This window comes from Saccopteryx bilineata, chromosome 1 (assembly GCF_036850765.1).
Source record: "Saccopteryx bilineata isolate mSacBil1 chromosome 1, mSacBil1_pri_phased_curated, whole genome shotgun sequence".
Taxonomy (NCBI): Eukaryota; Metazoa; Chordata; class Mammalia; order Chiroptera; family Emballonuridae; genus Saccopteryx; species Saccopteryx bilineata.
In genome coordinates, this window is record NC_089490.1 from 391,261,041 (window position 1) to 391,282,838 (window position 21,798).

The 21,798-nt window shown below is 36.5% G+C and overlaps 2 protein-coding genes and 1 pseudogene across 2 annotated transcripts; all 3 read right to left on the reverse strand.

Moving 5' to 3' along the window:
* Positions 1-3,375: 3,375 nt before the first annotated feature.
* On the reverse strand, positions 3,376-5,208 carry LOC136320775 (olfactory receptor 5W2-like). The gene is made up of 2 exons (XM_066253928.1): positions 5,115-5,208; positions 3,376-4,867 (listed from the first exon to the last, which is right to left on the reverse strand). Exon 2 carries the CDS (start codon positions 4,846-4,848, stop codon positions 3,931-3,933), a length of 918 nt encoding a protein of 305 aa, XP_066110025.1. The 5' UTR covers positions 4,849-4,867; positions 5,115-5,208; the 3' UTR covers positions 3,376-3,930.
* A 3,103-nt stretch (positions 5,209-8,311) lies between these two features.
* Positions 8,312-8,578, reverse strand: LOC136319688 (NADH dehydrogenase [ubiquinone] 1 beta subcomplex subunit 1 pseudogene; annotated as a pseudogene).
* Positions 8,579-15,089: 6,511 nt separating this feature from the next.
* Positions 15,090-16,236, reverse strand: LOC136320776 (olfactory receptor 5AR1-like). Its single transcript, XM_066253929.1, has one exon. The coding sequence runs from the start codon at positions 16,234-16,236 to the stop codon at positions 15,298-15,300; it is 939 nt and encodes a 312-aa protein (XP_066110026.1). The 3' UTR covers positions 15,090-15,297.
* Positions 16,237-21,798: the final 5,562 nt, after the last annotated feature.

Consider the following 21,798-nt stretch of genomic DNA (forward strand, 5'->3'; position numbering starts at 1 on the left):
GGTAGTGTGATAAAAATTTATAATAATGAAATTCTGAAATGTCATAAATCAAATCTAATGGTGAATAAACTTGATCTTAGAAAATATTTGATATGTAATTTACATATAAAGAATACTCAAATGGAGAGATAAACAGATAAATTTAAAAAGATACCCCTGGCATCAGGGCTTAAAAACCAGAAAATTATCAGAGTCATCAAAGTCTTCTAAATGTTGTCTCCTAATTACTTAATATTTTACCCTAAGGGAGTAATTACATTCTTGGGTTTTATCATGGCATATTATCTTTATATGTATTTTTGGAACCATACAAAATAAATGCCTACAGTAGATACTATTCTATTCAACAACACACTTGTGCAATCCGTCCATGTTGTTGTATAGAGTTGCAGTACATTCATTCTCATTGTTGTAAATTTTATTTTGTACAAGTAGACCATCATTTATATATCTACTTTAATGTAGAAAGCCAGTTATTTTTATTCTTGCTATTATCAATAATGTTATGGTGATGAAGTCATTTATCTTGAGAATAAGATGAAGATACGTTTGTGCTTGTATGTGCATAAAATTCAGATTTAGTAAATATTATCATAAGTTCTTCAAGAAATATGCCAGTCCATACATTAGTTATCACAATATTTATTTATTTTTTCTTATTTTTTTAATTCATTTTAAAGAAGAGAGAGAGAGAGAAAGGGGGGAGGAGCAGGAAGCATCAACTCCCATATGTGCCTTGACCAGACAAGTGCAGGTTTCGAACTGGCGACCTCAGCATTCCAGGTTGACGCTTTATCCACTGCGCCACCACAGGTCAGGCTTATCACAATATTTAAATGAGACCAGTTTGATGTTCTTGAGGCAACTATGCAATCATCTCTATCATCATTGTCACTTCCATTTCAAGTAAGATTTACCTGGAGATATAATGTGCTGCTTTGTTGTAAATATATTTGCAATCATATGCTATTTGTTTAAATCTCCCAAAAGATAGGGGTGGGTCTATGCATGGATAAAATCAAATCAACATAGATACAGATATAGCTGAAATATGCAATGAAGTTTATCTAGTGTAAGCCCCTCTTTTTACAGAGTGGATATGATGCTCAGAGAGAAAAAATGATTTCTTGAAGGTCACAGTTATGTGACTTGAGACAAGATATTCAGGCTCAATATCATTGTCATTGTTTCTCCAGTTCACAATATGTTTCTACAAAGGATTTTAAGCTTGGTTAAATTTGCTGCCTCTTAGGGTCGAGCCACACACTCAGAGACATAGTGAGAATTATTAGTTTTGAATTAACTAATTTTGCCAACCAGCATTTTATTACTCTGGAGCTAATTGCTTGTATTATTTATTATATATGGGCCCTACTTGTCATCCCTGGTTGCACTAACGCTTAGGGATACCAGAGCAAACATAAGGAGCTCTGCTGAAGGAATTCACCTATACCATTAACTCATTCTGCACAGTTACTGAAGGAGACTATGCTCTCGGAACCAGAGCTAGAAACTAGAGCACAAAAATGATGATGGTGTGGTCAGCTTCTGGGAAATGACCCACAGAGAATGATTGCTGGAAAATCTGAAGAAAATGCTAAACCCAAAGGTGAATTTGAGTAGAGGGGGAGAGGAGTAACTAGAGAGGAAAGCTTTCTGACAGTCAAAGTGTATTTTGGTTCTGAATCTAGATTACAGGGCCATTTACCATAATGGAGACTATCTTTCCAAGAAGGGGTTTGTCTATGCAGATCAGTGGTGAAGCCGGGCTCTGGCCAATGTGGAGTTTCCATAGACAAGAAGGGAATGGTGGCCTGAGGGTGATGAGGACCAAGTGCTTTGTCCTAAGTGCTGAGCGAGAAATGTCAACAGTGCATGAGTTTATCATAATAAGTAAATATTGGTTCCTTGAAGCTAAGTGTGCTATTATAGCCAAGGCTCTTGGAATAGGGACAAACAGAATAACATAAAATGAGGTATTCTGGGGCTAATTATCCAAATGAATTTCTTGGTAATGTGAGGTCTGGAACATAGATGACTGAAGTGGATTGAGGCATCAGGCCTGGACTTGGGAATGGTTGGCCAGCATAGTTAGCCATGGAGAAAACTCTGCTCAGGTTTATCCAAGAGTGCGTGTAGGGTCAGGATAAACATGTCCTAAGGTAGATGGCAGGGAGCTCCAAACATCACTTGAGTTAGAAACTGCAGCTCAAATCTGACAGATTAAATGAGCAAGTTCTAAATGTGGTAGTGGTAGAACTTGCAGACTCCAAGACTACATCTTATAACATATTGCCATAAATGGCACTATTTTTTTTCTCTAAAACCATGGCTGTAGTCCTTGATGGGAACTTAGTTGGCTTTATATTATCTTAGAAACTCTCTTAATCAACCACAGTGTTTTATATGTATTATGTAAAAAGAATGAGGACCTAATTGAAAAAGCTTTATAATTTATTACTCTGTCCTCCAGAAACAAGAAGAGAGAGATTCCATATTTTCTACATAATCACAACCTAAAAAGTGAATGAATACTCTGAAAATCTGAAATAGTATCAATTTTAATAACTGGATTAATAATTGATAATAAAGCAAACATCATGTACAGTTACTTTAAATTATTAAAATAGATTTTAGCATTACTTAACATCTAACCACTAATCAATGACCATTATTAAAACATTTAGGATAGAAGGTGATGGAGGACAATCTGACTTTGGGTGACGGGTATACAACATAATTGAATGACAAGATAACATGGAGATGTTTTCTTTGAACATATGTACCCTGATTTATTAATGTCACCCCATTAAAATTAATAAAAAAACGTTTAGAATACAGTTTCAGTTTATTCACAGATACACAGCAACCATTTCAGTCATTGAAAATAGAATACTAATGTACATATTATTTTGTTTTTTATTTTCATTGTACATAAATTTATGTTAATAACTCTGGGTATTTCAGTTGATTTAAAGAATTATTTAGTATAATCCTATGAAGTCCTCTTTTCTGGTGGCCAGTAGAGAAGGTCAAGGCCCTACGCCCCCAACTTCCATTCAGGCAGTTTCTGTACAGTTGTCAAGAGCATGTATCTGTTCTCTGGAGTGAGGGCAAGAAGGGAAATCCACAGTCTGACGCGAGGACTGTGAAGTGAGATATAAACCTAGAGCTTCTGCTCCTGCTGATCCTGCTGATCCTGGGGCAGAATGATGAGAAATAGAGGAACGGACGAGTTCTGCACATCAAATGATCCCTGTCTCTGATACCTACTCAGCCTAAGCCAAGAAAGAAGCGCAGGTGGGTTTTGTGTAAGGTGACAGACTAGAACAAAATAAAACATAGGAAGTCTTTTTTCTTTTTCATTGACAGAGGCTCCCTTTCCCATCACTGTCTCAAGGAACACATATTCATTCAATAAATGTTTCTGAATGACACCCTGAAAATGAGCACTGTAAACAGCAATGTAGAAATAATAGTGAACAGAGCAGGCAAAGGACTTACATTTATGGAAATTTGAGTTAGGCAGAAGGATTTTAATTTATTTGCTACTTTTTATTTCTAAGTGTTATGATGAAAAATTTAAAGGATAATTATACGGAAGGTAAATTTAATTGATGTGAAGGGAGCTGTTACTATTCCCATATCTCTCTGGGACATACCAAGTAATAAAACAGAGTGGTATAAAGAGACCATCTTGGCAAAAAAACAGAATAAATCTAATAGCACTCTTCCTTACGTTGAAGAGATTAAGTTTAATAATGACTGTTTCCTACACTCAGTTTAAACCCAAAGATAGGTAAAGAACTGTCCAGAACTGTACTTGTGAGACCACAGGACACTGTTTCACAGCACCTGGACTTTAGCTCTTACCGTCTCTAGATAAAAACATTGTGGGGACCACACTTTCATCCGGAACATAATTTAGTGTCAATTGCTTTTTTTCAGGGCACCTTTCACATCCTTATTCCTTAAGCTGTAGATCAGTGGGTTTAACATGGGGATGACAACGGTGTAGAAAACAGAGGCCATTTTGTCTGTGTCTGTGGAGTAACTGGAGTTGGGACGGAAATACATGAACAAGAGTGTGCCGTGAAATATAGCCACAGCAGTTAAGTGGGAGGCACAGGTAGAGAAGGCTTTGCGTCTCCCCTTGGCTGAATTCATTCTAAGAACGGTGGTTATGATGTAGCTGTAGGACAGGAGGACAGTGACGATGCTGGACCCCACAACACAGCTACAGGAAATGACCGATGCTATCTCACTGATAGTAGTATCTGAGGAGGAGAGGGCTAGTAAGGGTGGGATGTCACAAAAAAAGTGATTGATGACATTGGAATTGCAAAATGATAATGGAAAAGTACAAGAAGTGAAGACTGTTACATCAAGCAAACCTGCAATGTAGGCAATGGCCACAAGCTGGGTGCAGAGTCTCCTGGACATGACAACTGTGTAAGAAAGTGGATTGCAAACAGCTACGTAGCGGTCGTACGCCATGACAGACAACATGATGCATTCCACAGCTGCAAAGAACCCAAAAAAGAACATCTGAACGAAGCATAAATGATATGGAATCCTCTTTTGTTCAGATAAGAAGTCGGCCAGCATCCTGGGAGAGACCGTGGAGGAGTAACAGACATCACAGAAAGACAGACTGCTCAGGAAATAGTACATGGGTGTGTGGAGTCTGGGGTCCAGGTTGATGAGCAGGATCATGCCTAGGTTGGCGATCACAGTGATGCCATAAACCAGCAGGAAGAGCACAAAGAGCCCCCGCTGCACATCCTGTCTGCCAGAAAGTCCTAAGAGTATGAAGTCAGTGAACACAGTGCAGTTCTCACCAGCCATCACTCAGGTCTGGGGGCCCCTGGGTATGGAGGAAGGAAATGGTGGTGGAAGGTTAACCTCATCTCTCTTAGTAGTTAAACTGATGGTCCTTTCTTGTTTTCAGTAATAATAAGAAGAGCCCAACAGCACAATTCTGCCTTTAACATACTGATTCTCCTGGAATATTTTCAATTCAGTATAATTTGGTAAAATGATTATAATACAGCTTATATTTTACAGCACTGTATAGAGTTTGTAGCACATTTTAAATCATGTTATTTCCATACCAGCCTATATAATATTTTTTAATTGTTGCTTCATCTATCTTGTAGGTTAAGAAATTGATGTCCTCAGAGTCAAGCAAGTAGTTGTTATAATTATTGCTCCAGCTGTCCCACATCTTGTTACAAGGTGGTTTCTTTTCTTGATATAGTTTAAGTGTTGTTATATGCTGCAATAAAGAAACATACTGAAGTGAGAGATGCAAGTAATGAACATATTTCTGTTTTTCCCACATTATCCAATATTGTAGAACAGGCAGATATTTTTTTCTTGATATGACATGTCCCCACTTTTCCATTATCCCTTTATCTTAGGTAGCCTCAGTAAACAGAGGATGGAGACAGTCTGTGATCCAGGACTCCTGAGGCATGGAGGGGTGGCTTAAGACCGGGTTTCAAGGGTCTCCATGAGCGATACATTATAGTGTCCAGCCTGGAATATGCCAGGGCTGGTTGTTCTCCCTCTGACTGCATTGCTCATGGGAGAATATGAAGAATATTTGGTACCTGACTGTAGGCATCCTGGTAGCATATGTGACTGAGAGAGAAGAAATGGAGTATGGATTACTGTATGAGCTTCCCTGTTGCAACCTGGTAAAATCCACCCAATGTATTCACCAACAGATCAAACGTGCAAGACACTAGGTGAATGTACTCATGTGTCCACAGTGCCATAACCTCATGGAGATTTTTGTGTGAACTGTGCCCTATCTCAATTCCTTAGAAATTGTAATATTGCTTTATTATTATTTTTTGTTCCCCTTTCTCTTAAATATCTCTAAAATCTACTTTCCTTTGATTAAAAAGAATTGGTCCTTTGGAGGCCAGTTGAATTGTATGTTCCATTATATTTACACAAACCAGGCTTATCATATATAATATAATGCATGACCTCTTCTGTTCTTTGGGAATATAAGAAAAATAAAGTTGAATGTGGAACAAAGAATTACATCTGAATAATGACGTAAGCATCAATATGCAGGTCTCTAAAATAGGGTGTCAACTCATCTAATTATCTGTGCATGTAGACACATCTTTAAACAAAATTTTTTATTTCAAAATGTAAAAGTACAGGTAAGAGATTAAAAACAAAACAAAAAGCTTTCCAACCACCTTCACAATCCAAACTTACATTTTATTGTATTCCCTGCCACTATGTATGTCTTTAAAACAGATTGATAAAAGTAATTAAAATAAAGGTTTGTATAATATTTCACACCCTCCATTGGTTTTTTATCACATGCTTTCTTGCAAGTAAAGATACAATACTGTAGAAATCTAACATATAAATTAGGGAACTCACAGGAAATATCTGTCCCTGATCCAGAACACTGACATCGCTGCATCCAGTCTGTTGCCGGAGGGTTCAGCCCGGCTCCTCTCTGACCCGGATTATATAACCATCTCTGTGTCTGGGTCTGGGTGTTAAACACTTGGTCTCTCAAGAATAAGTGTCAGATATAATTATATATGTCATCATCCATTATTTCCTACTGGCTTGGTGATTGAGAAATAATTTAACTTTGGATGATGGTCACACAACGCAATTAGCAGTTCAAATGCTATAGAGATGTTTACCTGAAACCTACCATATCTGTTCTTGACCAACGTCACTCCATTAAATTTAACTTTAAATAAAAAAAGATATTTTTTCCCTCTCTATCTCTCTGCCTAATATATTCATTTAGCAATATTTAAATGACTGCATTACATATTCTTATTTTCAGCTCATGAGTTCTTACATAGACATTTTGTTTTCATTCCATAATCTTGAAAACAACCACTCATGTTACACTTGAGTAGAAGTCACTTTAGGTGAGCCAGTGCATGAATGGTAAATGAATGAGAAAGACTGAGACATTGCTGTACAGTATTGTAGACTTTATAAATACTGTGCATTTTGGCTACAGTAAATTTATTTGAAAAACATAAGAATAAATCAAGCACGAAAGAAAATGATGCAATCAAGAGACGTGGTAAACACAAGACAGGTCAGGGTGCTGCCAGTGTAGCAAAGCATATGGTTTTACAGCAATGTATTTTTTTTTAATAATTTTATTTTTTTAATGGGGTGACATCAATAAATCAGGATACATATATTCAAAGATAACAAGTCCAGGTTATCTTGTCGTTCAATTATGTTGCATACCCACCACCCAAAGTCAGATTGTCCTCTGTCACCTTCTATTTTGTTTTCTTTGTGCCCCTGCCCACCCCCTATCCCTCTCCCATTCCCCCCTCCCCCCCGTAACCACCACACTCTTATCAATGTCTCTTAGTTTCACTATTATGTCCCACCTACGTATGGAATAATACAGTTCCTGTTTTTTTCTGATTTACTTATTTCGCTTCGTATCATGTTATCAAGATCCCACCATTTTGCTTACAGCAATGTATTTTTTATAAATAGAAAGATTACACTCTATGTAACAATATAAAGCATAGTTTCACTATCACATGCGCAAGTAACATGGTCATTTACAATATTAGCATTATCAAATATTATGCATGGTACATAATTATATGTGCTGTCCTTTTATACACTAGCAACACAGTAGGTTTGTTTACACCAGTATTACATCAAACACATGAGAAATGCATTGTGCTATGACATTGCAATGGCTATAGTATCATTAGTTATAGGAATTGTGCAGCTCCCCTGTTATATGTGTGGTCCATCATTGCCAGAAATGTTATTTGGTGTGTATGTTCAGAGGTTAAAATTTATAATAATAAAATTCTGAAGTATGATAATCTAATGCTGAATAAACTTGCTCTTAGAAAATGTTTTTGATACACAATTTACATATAGTGAGTACTTAAAAGGGGAGATATACAGATAAATTAAAACAAATACCTTGAAACCAAGACCTAGACCAAAAAACATAAAATTACCAGAATCACTAAAGCCTTCTACATGTTTTCTCTGAAATTACTTAATCTCTTATCCTAAAAAAGTAATTACACTCGTTTTATCATGACCTATTCCCTTCATATTTTTAGACCAGTACATAAATAAATTCCTGTATCATATACTGTTTTATTGAACAGCACACTTGTGCATTCCACCCATGGTGTTGCATGGAGTTACAGTGCATTCATTCTCATTGTTGTAAATTTTATTTTGCACAAATAGACCATCATTTATTTACTTTACTGTTGATAGGCACTTATTTTCCCTTTTTCTATTATCAACAATGTTATTATAAACATTCTTTTTCTCTGTTCAAATTAAATGTATTTTGAATTTTCTCATAATTTAGAAACTGAACATTCAGTAATTCGCATAGTGTTAACTTCCAGGTGACTTCTTCATTGGGTCTCAATTCACAATTAAGTAACAAACTCTTATTTGAGAAAGCAGGTGGTTTTTCATCGTCTTTTCCATCTAGATAAACTCTAAGGACAGATCCTATGCAGACAAGTCTATGTACTGAGTTGTCATGCACAATCTGTATTAAATTCATCATGAATGCCATGGTCCTGGTGCCAGCAACAACTGCTAACACTAACATTCTTGTATGTGTCTCTTGGCGGCACTGTAGTCACTTATCTTGATTATGAAACCGGGAGTTGAATATATATTTTTGCACTTATAATGTATAAAATTCAGATTTAGCAAATATCACCATACATCCTCCCAAAGTATGCCAATCCAATCTTTGACTATCACTGTTACTAAAATGAATCCAGTTTGATGATATTGGAGCTTCTGCAACTGTGCAATCATCTCTGTCATCACTGTCACTTCCATTTCAGGTTAAATTAACCTGGAGAGGTAATGTGTTGTGAATATATTTGCAAACATCTAGTTTATTTTTTAAATCTCCCAAAAGATAGGAGTGAGTCTATGCATTGATAGAATCATATCAACATAGATATAGAAAGTGGCAGCTGAATTACACAATGAAGGTTATCTAGTTTAAGCAACTCTTGACAGAGTGGATATGATGCTCAGAGGGGAAACATGATTTCTTGAAGGTCACAGAGTGAGTTGAGACTAGATATTCACTTTCAATAGTATTGTCATTGCTTCTGCTGTTCATAGCATGTTTCTACAGAGGATTTTAAGCTTGGTTAAATTTGCTGCATCTTAAGGTTGAGGAACACACTCAGAGATATAGTGAAAATCATTAGTTTGAATTAACCAATTTTTCCAACCAGCGTTTTTATCACTCTGGAGCTAATTGCTTGTACCAGCTAATACCTGGGTCCTACTTGTCATCCCTGGTTGCACTAACGCTTAGGGATACCAGTGCCAGAGCAAACATAAGGAGCTCTGCTGAGGCAAGTCACCTACACCAGTGGTCCCCAACCTCTGGGCTGCAGACCAGTACCGGTCCATGGGCCATTTGGTACTGGTCTGTAGAGAAAGAATAAATAACTTACATTATTTCTGTTTTATTTACATTTAAGTCTGAACGATGTTTTATTTTTAAAAAATGACCAGATTCCCTCTGGTACATCTGTCTAAGACTCATTCCTTTTTTTTTTTTTTTTTTGTATTTTTCTGAAGCTGGAAACGGGGAGGCAGTCAGACAGACTCCCGCATGCGCCCACCAGGGGGCAATGCTCTGCCCATCTGGGGCGTCGCTCTGTCCCAACCAGAGCCACTCTAGCGCCTGGGGCAGAGGCCAAGGAGCCATCCCCAGCGCCCGGGCCATCTTTTGCTCCAATGGAGCCTCGGCTGCGGGAGGGGAAGAGAGACAGAGAGGAAGGAGAGGGGGAGGGGTGGAGAAGCAGATGGGCGCCTCTCCTGTGTGCCCTGGCCGGGAATCGAACCCGGGACTTCCGCACGCCAGGCCGACACTCTACCACTGAGCCAACCGGCCAGGGCCAGACTCATTCTTGATGCTTATCTTGGTCATGTGATACATTTACCCATCCCACTCTAAAGGCTGGTCCATGAAAATATTTTCTGACATTAAACCGGTCCGTGGCCCAAAAAAGGTTGGGGACCAATGACCTACACCATTAACTCATTCTGCGCAGTTACTGAAGGAGACTATGCTCTGGGTCCCAGAGCTGGAAACTAGAGCACAAAAATGATGATGGTGTGGTCAGCTTCTGGGAAATGACCCACAGAGAACGATTGCTGGAAAGTCTGGAGAAAATGCTAAACCGAAAGGTGAATTTGAGTAGAGGGGGAGAGGAGTAACTAGAGAGGAAAGCTTTCTGACAGTCAAAGTGTATTTTGGTTCTGAATCTAGGTTACAGGGCCATTTACCGTAATGGAGACTATCTTTCCAAGAAGGGGTTTGTCTATGCAGATCAGTGGTGAAGCTGGGCTCTGGCCAATGTGGGGTTTCCATAGACAAGAAGGGAATGGTGGCCTGAGGGTGATGAGGACCAAGTGCTTTGTCCTAAGTGCTGAGCGAGAAATGTCAACAGTGCATGAGTTTATCATAATAAGTAAATATTGGTTCCTTGAAGCTAAGTGTGCAATTATAGCCAAGGCTCTTGGAATAGGGACAAAGAAAATAATGTAAGATAAGGTGTTCTGGGATTAATTATCCAAACCAATTTCTTGGCAATGTGAGGTCTGGAACTTAGATTACTGGAGTGGGTTGAGGCATCAGGCCTGGACATGGAATTGGTTGGCCAGCATAGTTAGCCATGGAGAAAACTGTGCTGAGGTCTCACCAAGAATAATAGTAGAGTTAGGATAAATGTGTCCTAAGGTAGATGGCAGGGAGCTCCAAACATCATTTAAGTCTATTGCAACTGCAATAGAAATCTGACAGATTGGATCAGCAAAGTCTAAATAGTGGTGGATCCTACTGACTCCAAGACTAAATCTCATGATATAATTTGGTAAATGACACTATGGTTTTTCTCAGTAACCATGGCTATAGTCCTTGGTAGAAACTTAGTTGGTTCTGTATTATTTTAGAAACTGTCTTATTCAACCACACACACACACACACACACACACACACTTGTAAGGCATTTATTAACAAAAGAAATAGTGACAAAAACAAAAGTTCACAAAAAATTATGGACTTTTTTTTAACTTTTATTTTAAGAAAATGATCAAGATGTGAATGAATTTAAGTTAAGAACTGGACTTTGAAGTGAGACAGGCTTGAGATCAAATCTGAATTCTGTCACTTGTTTGTTAGCTGCATTGCTTAGATTACCTAATCTTTTTGAGCTGTTTCCTCATTTTTTTTTTTATTTTTCTGAAGTTGGAAATGGGAAGGCAGTCAGACAGATTCCCGTATGTGCCCGACCAGGATCGACCCGGCATACCCACCAGGGGGCGATGCTCTGCCCATCTGGGGCATTGCTCGGTTGTGACCAGAGCCATTCTAGCGCCTGAGAAAGAGGCCATGGAGCCATCCTCAGCTCCCAGGCCAACTTTGCTCCAATGGAGCCTTGGTTGTGAGAGGGGAGGAGAGAGACAGAGAGGAAGGAGAGGGGGAGGGGTGGAGAAGCAGATGGGCGCTTTTCCTGTGTGCCCTGGCCTGGAATCGAACCCAGGACTCCTGCACGCCAGGCCGACGCTCTACCACTGAGCCAACCGGCCAGAGCCTATTTCCTCATTTCTTAAATATGGATTTAATTTATTCATGATAAGGATATATATATATATATCTGCATATATCTTTTTATGTAAATCCAAATATACCTTTATATATATCCACATATATATATATCTTTTGCATGTAGAGAGTATTGGGGGATAAGTGGTGATGGATAGACTTGTCTTAAGTGGTGAACACACAGTGTGATGTATACAGATGTGTTGTGGAGTTGGAACCTAAAACCTGTATGATTATGTTAACCAATGTCACCCTAATAAATTCATATAAAAATAATTTTCTGACCATATGTGAAGACTATTAAACCATGTCTTTAAAAAAAAGTTTAGAGAAAAATGGTAAGAAATCTGAATAGACATTTTTCTAAAGAAGTCATACAAATGTTCAACAAAAGCGCTCAACAATACTAATTATTAAGGAAATGCAAATCAAATCCACATTGAGATATCATCTCACACCTGCTAGATTTGCTTATATCAAGAAGACAAGAAACAAGTGTTGGTGAGGATGTTTTGGGAATATAAATTGGGACAACCACTATGCAAAACACTACTGAGGTTGTTTCAAAACCTAAAAATACAACTGCCATATGATCCACCAATTCCACTTCTAGATATTTTCCAAAGAAATCAAAACCCCTAACTCGAGAAGATATCAATATCCCCATGTTCAATGTAGCATTACTTGCGACAGCCAAAATATAGAAGTAGCCTATGTGTTCTTCAATAGATGAGTGTGTAAAGAAAATGTGGTATATAGATACAATGGCATATTTATTCTGCCATGAAAAAGAAATGAAATCTAGCCATTTGCTATAACATGGTTGGACCGTAAGGGTATTATGCTAACGAAAATAAGTTAGTTAGAGAAAGACTGATACCATATAATGTTATTTATATGTGGAATCGAAAAACAAAACAAATGAACCAAAAATATAAACTCTAGATGCAGAGAACAGATTGGAGGATTGAAGGTTAGTAGTGATGGGGTGTGGAAATTTGACAAAATGGGTGATAGAGGTCAAAAGTACAAACTTCCAGTTATAAAATAAATAACTCATGCCATGTAATATGCAACATGGGGACTATAGTTAATGATACTACTGTATTGTATATTTGAAAGTTGCTAAGAGATATCTTAAAATTTCTCATCACAAGAAAATATTATATTTATGTGTGGTGATGGTGTTCTCTAGACTTATTGTGACAATTATATTGCAATGTAAATATATTATTTTGTACAATTTAACTAATATATTATATGTCAATTATATCTTAATAAAATATAAAATATATCTTTCTTCATTACACATGTACATAAACAATGGATGGTAAACCTAATTTTACACAAAATGAATAGGTTTAATTTTTATAGACATAAATATATTTAATATTTTTAATAAAACCCATTGTTTCTTTCTTTGTGACAGAGACATAGGGAGAGACAGAGAGCGGGACAGATAGAGACAGACAGGAAGGGAAAGAGATGAGAAACATCAATCCTTTGTTGCAGCTCCTTAGTTGTTCATTGATTACTTTCTCATATGTGTCATATGTGCCTTGACTGGGGGTCTACAGAACGAGTGACCCCGTGCTCAAGCCAGAGACTTTGCGTTTTAAGCCAGCAACTTTTGGGCTCAAGCTAGTGACCATGGGGTCATGTCTATGATTCCACGCTCAAGACAGTGATCCCTGCGTTTAAACCGGGGAACCTGCGCTCAAGCCCTATAAGCCTGTGCTCAAGCTGGCAAAATTGGGGTTTTGAACCTGGGTCCTCTGCCTCCCAGATTGATGCTTTATTCACTGCACCACTGCTTGGTCAGACTAAAACCTATTAAGCTGGGGAAAGATTCGAATAGTGATTGAGAAGTTCTGCTATGTGATGAGTCTATGTACATGTAAATTATTTGAGTATAAAAGAAAATATTTAAGACATAATAAAGTATTTTTACTTTTTCTTAAGACTGTGTTCAACAAGTAATGCAAGATAAATAATCAGCTGAAAATTGCATGCTTTTAATATGTTGTTTCATTCTTATGATGTTTGAAGTACATAATATTAAGCATACTTTATTAAAGTATGCTTTATTTATCTTTATTATATTTATCTCTTAATTAAAGAGATAAATATAATATATATATGGGAAGAGGACCTAAATGTAAAACTTTTATAATCTGATACTCTGTCCTACAAGAACGAGAGGAGAGGGCTCCCATGTTTCTTACATAATAGCATCTAAAATATAAGTGAGTTCTCTGAAAACCTGAAACTGTATCATGTTTTTCATAACTAGATGAATAGCTAATCGATAATAGGGCAAACATCACGCAGTTACCTTAAGTTATTAAAATATATTTTATCATTATATAACATCCAACCATTAAGCAATAACCACTATTAAAATGATGTATAGAATACAATTTCAGTTTATTTCACAGGTACACAGAATGCCAAGTTAAGCCACTGCAAAAGGAATAGTAATGTAAATACTATTTTGTTCTTTTTTTTCCTCATTGAACATAAATTTTTGTTAATAACTCTAGACATTTAAGGTTTTTCCCCCCTAAAAATTAATTAGTATAATGCTATGACCGTGTAAAGCGAGATGAAGTCCTCTTTTCAACGGCCATCAGAAAAGGTCAAGGTCCTATACCCCCAACTTCCATTCAGGCAGTTTCTGTTCAGTTGTCAAGAGCATGTATCTGTTCTCTGGAGTGAGAGCAAGAAGAGAAATCCACAGTCTGATGTGAGGACTGTGAAGTGAGATATAAACCTAGAGCTTCTGATCCTGCTGATCCTTGGGCAGAATGATAAGAAATAGAGGAACGGACGAGTTCTGCACATCAAATGATCCCTGTCTCTGAAACTACTCAGCCTAAGCCAAGAAAGAAGCGCAGGTGGGTTTTGTGTAAGATGACAGACTAGAACAAAATAAAACATAGAAATTCTTTCTTCTTTTTCACTGACAGAGGCTCCTTTTCCCATCAGTGTCGCAAGAACACATTCATTCACTCAGTAAATGTTTCTGAATGACACCCTGAAAATGAGCATTGTAAATAGCAATGTAGAAATAATGGTGAACAAGATGGGCAAGCACTTTGCATTTACAGAAATTTGATTTGGTAAGAATAATTTAATTTATTCTTATTAATTTATTTGTTACTTATTACCTCTAAGTATTACAATGGAAAATTTATATGATGATAATAGTACATCAAAAGAAGACAAAAAAAATGCTAACTTAAACCAATAAAACTCCCTTCCGGCTGTGTAAGTTTATTAAGTCTATTGTTTAAAATAACGGAGCTTCCAGGAGGATCAATTTAATTCACATGAAGGGAGATGCTACTATGCCCACTATCTCTCTAGAAAATAAGCATGAATAGAGCAGAGTGGTATAAAATGACCCGATTTGCAAAAAAAAAAAAAAAAAAGAAAAAAAGAAAAAAGAATACATTTAATACTCCTCCTCCTTAGTTTAAAGAGCTTAAGATTAATAATGACTGTTCTCTACACTTAATTTAAGCCCAAAGGTAGATGAAAAATTACCAAAATTACACTGGAAAGATGATAGGAAACTGTCAAAGTACCTAGACTTTAGCTCCTACCATCTCTAGATAAAAACATTTTGGGGGAGCACGCTTTCACCCTGAACATAATTTAGTGCCAACTGCTTTTTTCAGGGCACCTTTCACATCCTTATTCCTTAAGCTGTAGATCAGTGGGTTTAACATGGGGATGACAACGGTGTAGAAAACAGAGGCCATTTTGTCTGTGTCCATGGAGTAACTGGAGCTGGGACGGAAATACATGAACAAGAGTGTGCCGTGAAATATAGCCACAGCAGTTAAGTGGGAGGCACAGGTAGAGAAGGCTTTGCGTCTCCCCTCGGCTGAGTTCATTCTAAGGATGGTGGTTATGATGTAGCTGTAGGAGAGGAGGACAGTGACGATGCTGGACCCCACAACACAGCTACAGGAAATGGTTAACGCCATTTCACTTATGGTTGTATCCGAGGAAGAGAGAGCTAGTACAGGGGGGATGTCACAGAAAAAATGATTGATGACATTAGAATTGCATAATGATATTGGAAATGTGAAAGAGGTGAAGATTGTCATATCCAGCAAACCTGCGATGTAGGCAATGGCCACGAGCTGGGTGCAGAGTCTCCTGGACATGACAACTGTGTAAGAAAGCGGATTGCAAATGGCTACGTAACGGTCGTACGCCATAACAGACAACATGATGCATTCCACAGCTGCAAAGAACCCAAAAAAGAACATCTGAACAAAGCATAAATGATATGGAATCCTCTTCTGTTCAGATAAGAAGTCGGTCAGCATCCTGGGAGAGACCGTGGAGGAGTAGCAGACATCACAGAAAGACAGATTGCTCAGGAAATAGTACATGGGCGTGTGGAGTCTGGGGTCCAGGTTGATGAGCAGGATCATGCCGAGGTTGGCGATCACAGTGATGCCATAAACCAGCAGGAAGAGCACAAAGAGCCCCCGTTGCACATCCTGTCTGCCAGAAAGTCCTAAGAGTATGAAGTCAGTGAAGATAGTGCAGTTCTCACCAGCCATCACTCAGGTCTGGGGGCCCCTGGGTGTGGAGGAAGGAAATGGAGGTGGAGGGTTAACATCATTTATCTTATTAGTTAAGCTGCTGCCCTTTCTATTTTTCAGTAACAAAAATAAGAGACAGACAATGCATTGTTGCCTTAAGTATACTGACTCTCCTAGAATATTTCCAATTTAATATAAATTCGTGGAATGATGATAATACAGCTACATTTGTATAGCACCTTACACATTTGTTAGCACACTTTGTTCTAAATTAAATCATGTTATTTTTATACCATCTTATGTAGTATTTTTGTTAATTTTTGCATATCTATTTTATAGATTAAGAAATTGATGTCCTTAGAGTTAAGCAAGTAGCTCTAACAATTTTTTGGTCCAGGTAAACCACATCTTGTTACAAGTTTGTTTCTCTTCTTGATGTAGTGGAAGTGTTGTCATATCCTGCAATAAAGAAGCATAGTGAAGTAAAAGATGCAGGTAATGAATGTATTTCTGTTCTTTCCCCATTATCCAATATTGTAGAGAGGCAGATGAATGGTTTGTTCCTTGATACAACATGTCCCCACTTCCCCGTCATCCCTTTATCTTAGCTAGCCTCAGTAAACAGGATGGAGAGAGTCTGTGATCCAGGACTCCTGAGGCATGGAGGGGTGACTTAGTCTGGGTTTGAATGGTCTCCATGAGCGATACATTATAGTGTCCAGCTTGGAATATGCCAGGACTGACTTCCTTTTGACTGCATTGCTCAGGGGAGACTACAAAAAATGTTTGGGACCTGATTATAGGATTCATGTTAGCACAGGTGACTGAGAGGCTGAAATGGAGTATGGATTACTGTGGGAGTCCCTCTGATGTAATCTTCTAGGACCCACCTAATCTATTCACCAACAGATCAAACGTGCAAGATACTAGGTGAATGTCATCATGTCCCCACAGTGCCATAACCTCATGGAGATTTATGTGTGAACTGTGCCCCATCCAAGTCCCTAAAAATTTTAATATTGCTTTATTTATTTTATCTTTTCTTTTTAATATCTCTGAAATCAGCTTTCCTTTGGTTAAAAAGAGTTGGTTTTTGGGAGGCAAATTGAATTGTATGTTTTATGAAATTTACACAAACCAGGCATATCATATATAATATAAAGCATGACCTCTTCTATTTTGTCAGAATATAAGACAAATGGAGTTGAATGTAGAACTGTCACATAATTACATCTGAATAATGACATCTAATCAATATGCAAGTCTCCAAAACCTGGTCTCAACCCATCTAATCATCTGTGCTTGTAGACACATTTTAAGAGAAACATTTTCATTTCAAAATGTAAAAGTACAAGTAAGAGGTTAACAAAACAAAACAAAAAATTATTCAACCACCTTCACAATTCATACTTATATTTTATTGTCTTCCTTGCCATGTATGCATGTTTTTTTAAAACAGATTGATAAAAGTAATTGAAATAAAAGTTTGTATCATATTTTATATCCTCCACTGGTTTTATAACATGTTTTCTGTCAAATTAAGATAACAAACAAAGATATTTAATATACAAAGTAGAAAACTCACAGGAAAGATCTGTCCCTCATCCAGAACACTGACATTGCTGCATCCAGTCTGTTGCCGGAGGGTTCAGCCCGGCTCCTCTCTGACCCGGATTATATAACCCTCTCTGTGTCTGGGTCTGGGTGTTAAACACTTGGTCTCTCAGGAATAAGTGTCAGATATAATTATATATGTATTATCTGTTATTTTCTACAGGCTGAGTGATTGAAAAAGAAACATAGATTTTTAAAAAAGTTTACTTTTGTCTCTCTTTACTTTACTGCCTAATAGCATACTCATTTAGCAAGTAAGGAAATGACTATATTGAGCATTCTTTCTTTCCAGCTCACCAACCCTAATATAGGCATTTTATTTTTATTGTACAATTTAGATCAAATAGCCACTGAAATGACAAATGAAGATAAACCTACACACTCTCACATTAAGCACGTTCACAAAATAATGATTCTTTAAAAATAGAAAAAAACGACTATACTCATACTGCCTAATAAAAACCAGATTTTGTTGTCTATTATGGGATTTCTTTACTATTAAACAAAAATAATGTCAAAATAAACATAGCTTACATCTAAATAATTATTATGAACAATGTCAATGCAATTTCTGCTACGTTACTTTATACATTCTTTCCTCTGCTAATGGCCTGTAGGTTTATATCTAATCTTCATACCATAAAAAATCTGATATAGGTAAAATTATACATGCATGATTTATCATAGCTCGGTTTTTTTTTAAAATAAATTCTAAGAAATGGTCTTTAAGTGTGTAGAAATTTGATTGAAAAATAAAAGCAATTTTGGCCCTTTTATCCTAGTGGGATGTTTTATATAATGTAACAAGCACCACATATTTTCATATATTTTATGATCTATACATACTGAGTTTTAAATTTAATTTTTATTTGTGTGGAATTTATTGGGATGACATTGGTTTGCAGAACCACACTGGTTTTCATTGTACAGCTCACTATGACATCATCTGCCCATGGCATATTGTGTTCTCTGCCCCTAGCCAAGTCTCTTTCTGTCACCATCCTCACCCCCCTTTGTCCATCTCCAAATAGTCCCCGCCTCCTTTTCTTTTCTGGCTGTTGCCACACTGTTGTTCGTGACTATGTGTTATGTAGATAAGTTGATTGGCTAATCCCTTCACCTTCTTTTACCCAGTCCCCAAACATTCCTTCCCTCTAACAGCTGACAGTCTATCCCATGTATCAACACCTCCGATTCTATTTTGTTCAGTAGTTTAATTTGTTCACTAGATTGCATATATAAGTGAAATCATATGGTATTTGTCTTTCTCTGACTGGCTTATTTCCCTTAGCATGACACTCTTCAGGGCCATCCAAGATTTTCTTCTTTTTTACAGCTGAGTAGTATTCCCCTGTGAAAATGTATCAATAACACAGCTTTTTTATCCGCTCATCTGCTGATGGGCAGTTGGGCTGCTTCTAAATCTTGGCTATTGTGAATAATGCTGCAATGAACATAGGGGTGCATATATTTTTTAGAATTACTGTTTTGTGTTTTTTCAGATATATAGCCAGAAGTGAGATGACTGGGTCAAATGGCAGTTCCATTTTTAATGTTTGCAATAACTCCTTACTGCTTTTCCCAGGGCTGCCCCAATCAGCATTCCCACCCACAGTGCACAGGAGTTGCCTTTTCTCCACATCCTCACTAACATTTGTTGTTTGTGAATTTATTGATGATAGCTATTCTGACAGGTGTGAGGTGCTATCTTATTGTGGTTTTAATTTGCGTTTCTCTTGATGATCAGTGATGTTGAATGTCTTTTTATGTGTCCATTGGCCATTTTTGTATCTTCTTTGTTGATGTGTCTGTTCATATCCTTTGCCTATTTCTTAATTGTATTATTTTTTTATGGTGTTGGGTTTTATAAGTTTCTTATAAATTTGGAATATTACACCCTTATCAGATGCATTGGAGGATATGTTCTCTAGTTCAGTGGATTTATTTTCATTTTGTTGATGGTATTTATTGCTGTGCAAATACTTTTTAGTTTGATGTAGTCCCATTTGTTTATTTTTCTTTTGTTTCTTTCTCAAAGAACTGTGTTCTTTCTCAAGATTGATGTTGTTATTTAGGGTCTTTTGTAGTTCGATATAAATTTTTGGAATATTGATTCTAGTTCTGTGAAATCGGCCATTAGTATCCTGATAGGAATTGCTTTGAATCTATAGATTGCTTTGGGTAGTATGAACATTTTAATGATGCTAATTTTTCAAAGCAATGAAAATAGTATATGCTTCCACTATTTGTATCTTCCAATTTCTTTCTTTATTCTTATACTTTTCTTAGCACAGGTCTTTTACATTCTTGGTTAAATTTATTTTTAGGTATTTTATTCTTTTTGATACAATTATAAATGGAAGTTTTTTCTGAGTTTCTCTTTCTGATAGTTCATTATTGGCATTAATGCAGCTGGTTTCTTGATATTTATTTTGATTTCTGATACTTTACTGAATTCATTTACCAGCTCTAGTAGTTTTTTGGTGGAGACTTTAGGGTTTTTTATATACAGTATCGTGTCATCTGTGGCTAATGATAGTTTTACTTCCTCATTTCCAATTCGGATTCTTTTTATTTTCTTTCTTGCCTGAGTGCTGTGGATAGTACTTCCAGTAATATGTTGAATAACAGTCATGAAAGCAGTCATCCCTGTCTTGTACCTGATCTTAAGGGAAATGCTTGCCATTTTTACCCATTGAGTATGATGTCAGCTGTCAGTTTGTCATATATGCTTTTTATTATGTTGAGGTATATTCCCTCTGTTTCACTTTGCTGAGAATTTTTATCATAAGTGGGTGTTGTATTTTATCACATGCTTTTTCTGCATCTATTGATATAATTATGTGGTTTGAATCCTTCATTTTATTTATATGATGTATTATGTTTTTTGAATTATGGATATTGTACCAAATTTGCATTCCCAGAATAAATCTTACTTGATCATGGTGTATGATCTTTTAAATGTATTTTTTGGATTTGGTTTACTAATATTTTGCTGAGGACTTTAACATATATATTCATCAGGGATATTGGCCTATAATTCTCTTTGTACTGTCTTTATCTTGTTTTGGACTTAGAATAATTCTGGTCTCTTAATATGAGCTTTGAAATCTCTACTCTTGATGTTTTTAGGAGAGTTTGAGAAATATTGGTGTTAGATTTTCTTTGAGTGTTTGGTAGAATTCTTTTGTTAACCATTTGGTACAGAATTTTTATTTGTTGGGAATTTTTGGATTACTGCTTCAATTTCACTATTTGTAATCTGTCTATTTAGATTCTCAGATTCTTTCTGATTCAGTTTTGGAAGATTGTATGTTCCTAAGAATGTGTCCATTTCACCCAGATTGCCCGATTTGTTAGCATATAGTTGTTTGTAGTATTTTCTTACAAATCTATATTTCTTTGGTGTCAGTTGTTACTTCTCTCTTATTTCTGATTTTATTTATTTGGATCCTCTGTTTTTTCTTGATCAGTCTGATTAAAGATTTATCTTTAATGTTTTTCTTTTTAAAGAAACAGCTTGTGGATTCATCAATCTTTTGTATCATTTTTAAAATTCTACTTTATTTATTTCTTCTCTAATCTTTACTATGTCCTTCCTTCTACTTACTTTGGGCTTTATTTGTTGTTCTTTTTAAAAAAATATTTCAAAGTGTAGAATTAGATTGCTTATTTGAGATATTTCTTATTTCTTGAGATAGTCCATTAGTGCAATGAATTTTTCCCTTAAGACTTCTTTTATTGTGTCCCATAGATTTTGAGTTGTTGCAATCTCATTTTTATTTATTTCAAGGTATATAAAAATTATTTTCCTTGATCTAATTTTTAACCCATTCATTGTTTAGTAACATGTTATTTGAATTCCAGAACTTTATAAGTTTTCAGTTTTTTTCTTGTGAGTGACTTATAGTTTTATACCATTATAGTCTGAGAAGATGCTTAATATGATTTCAGTCTTCTTAAATT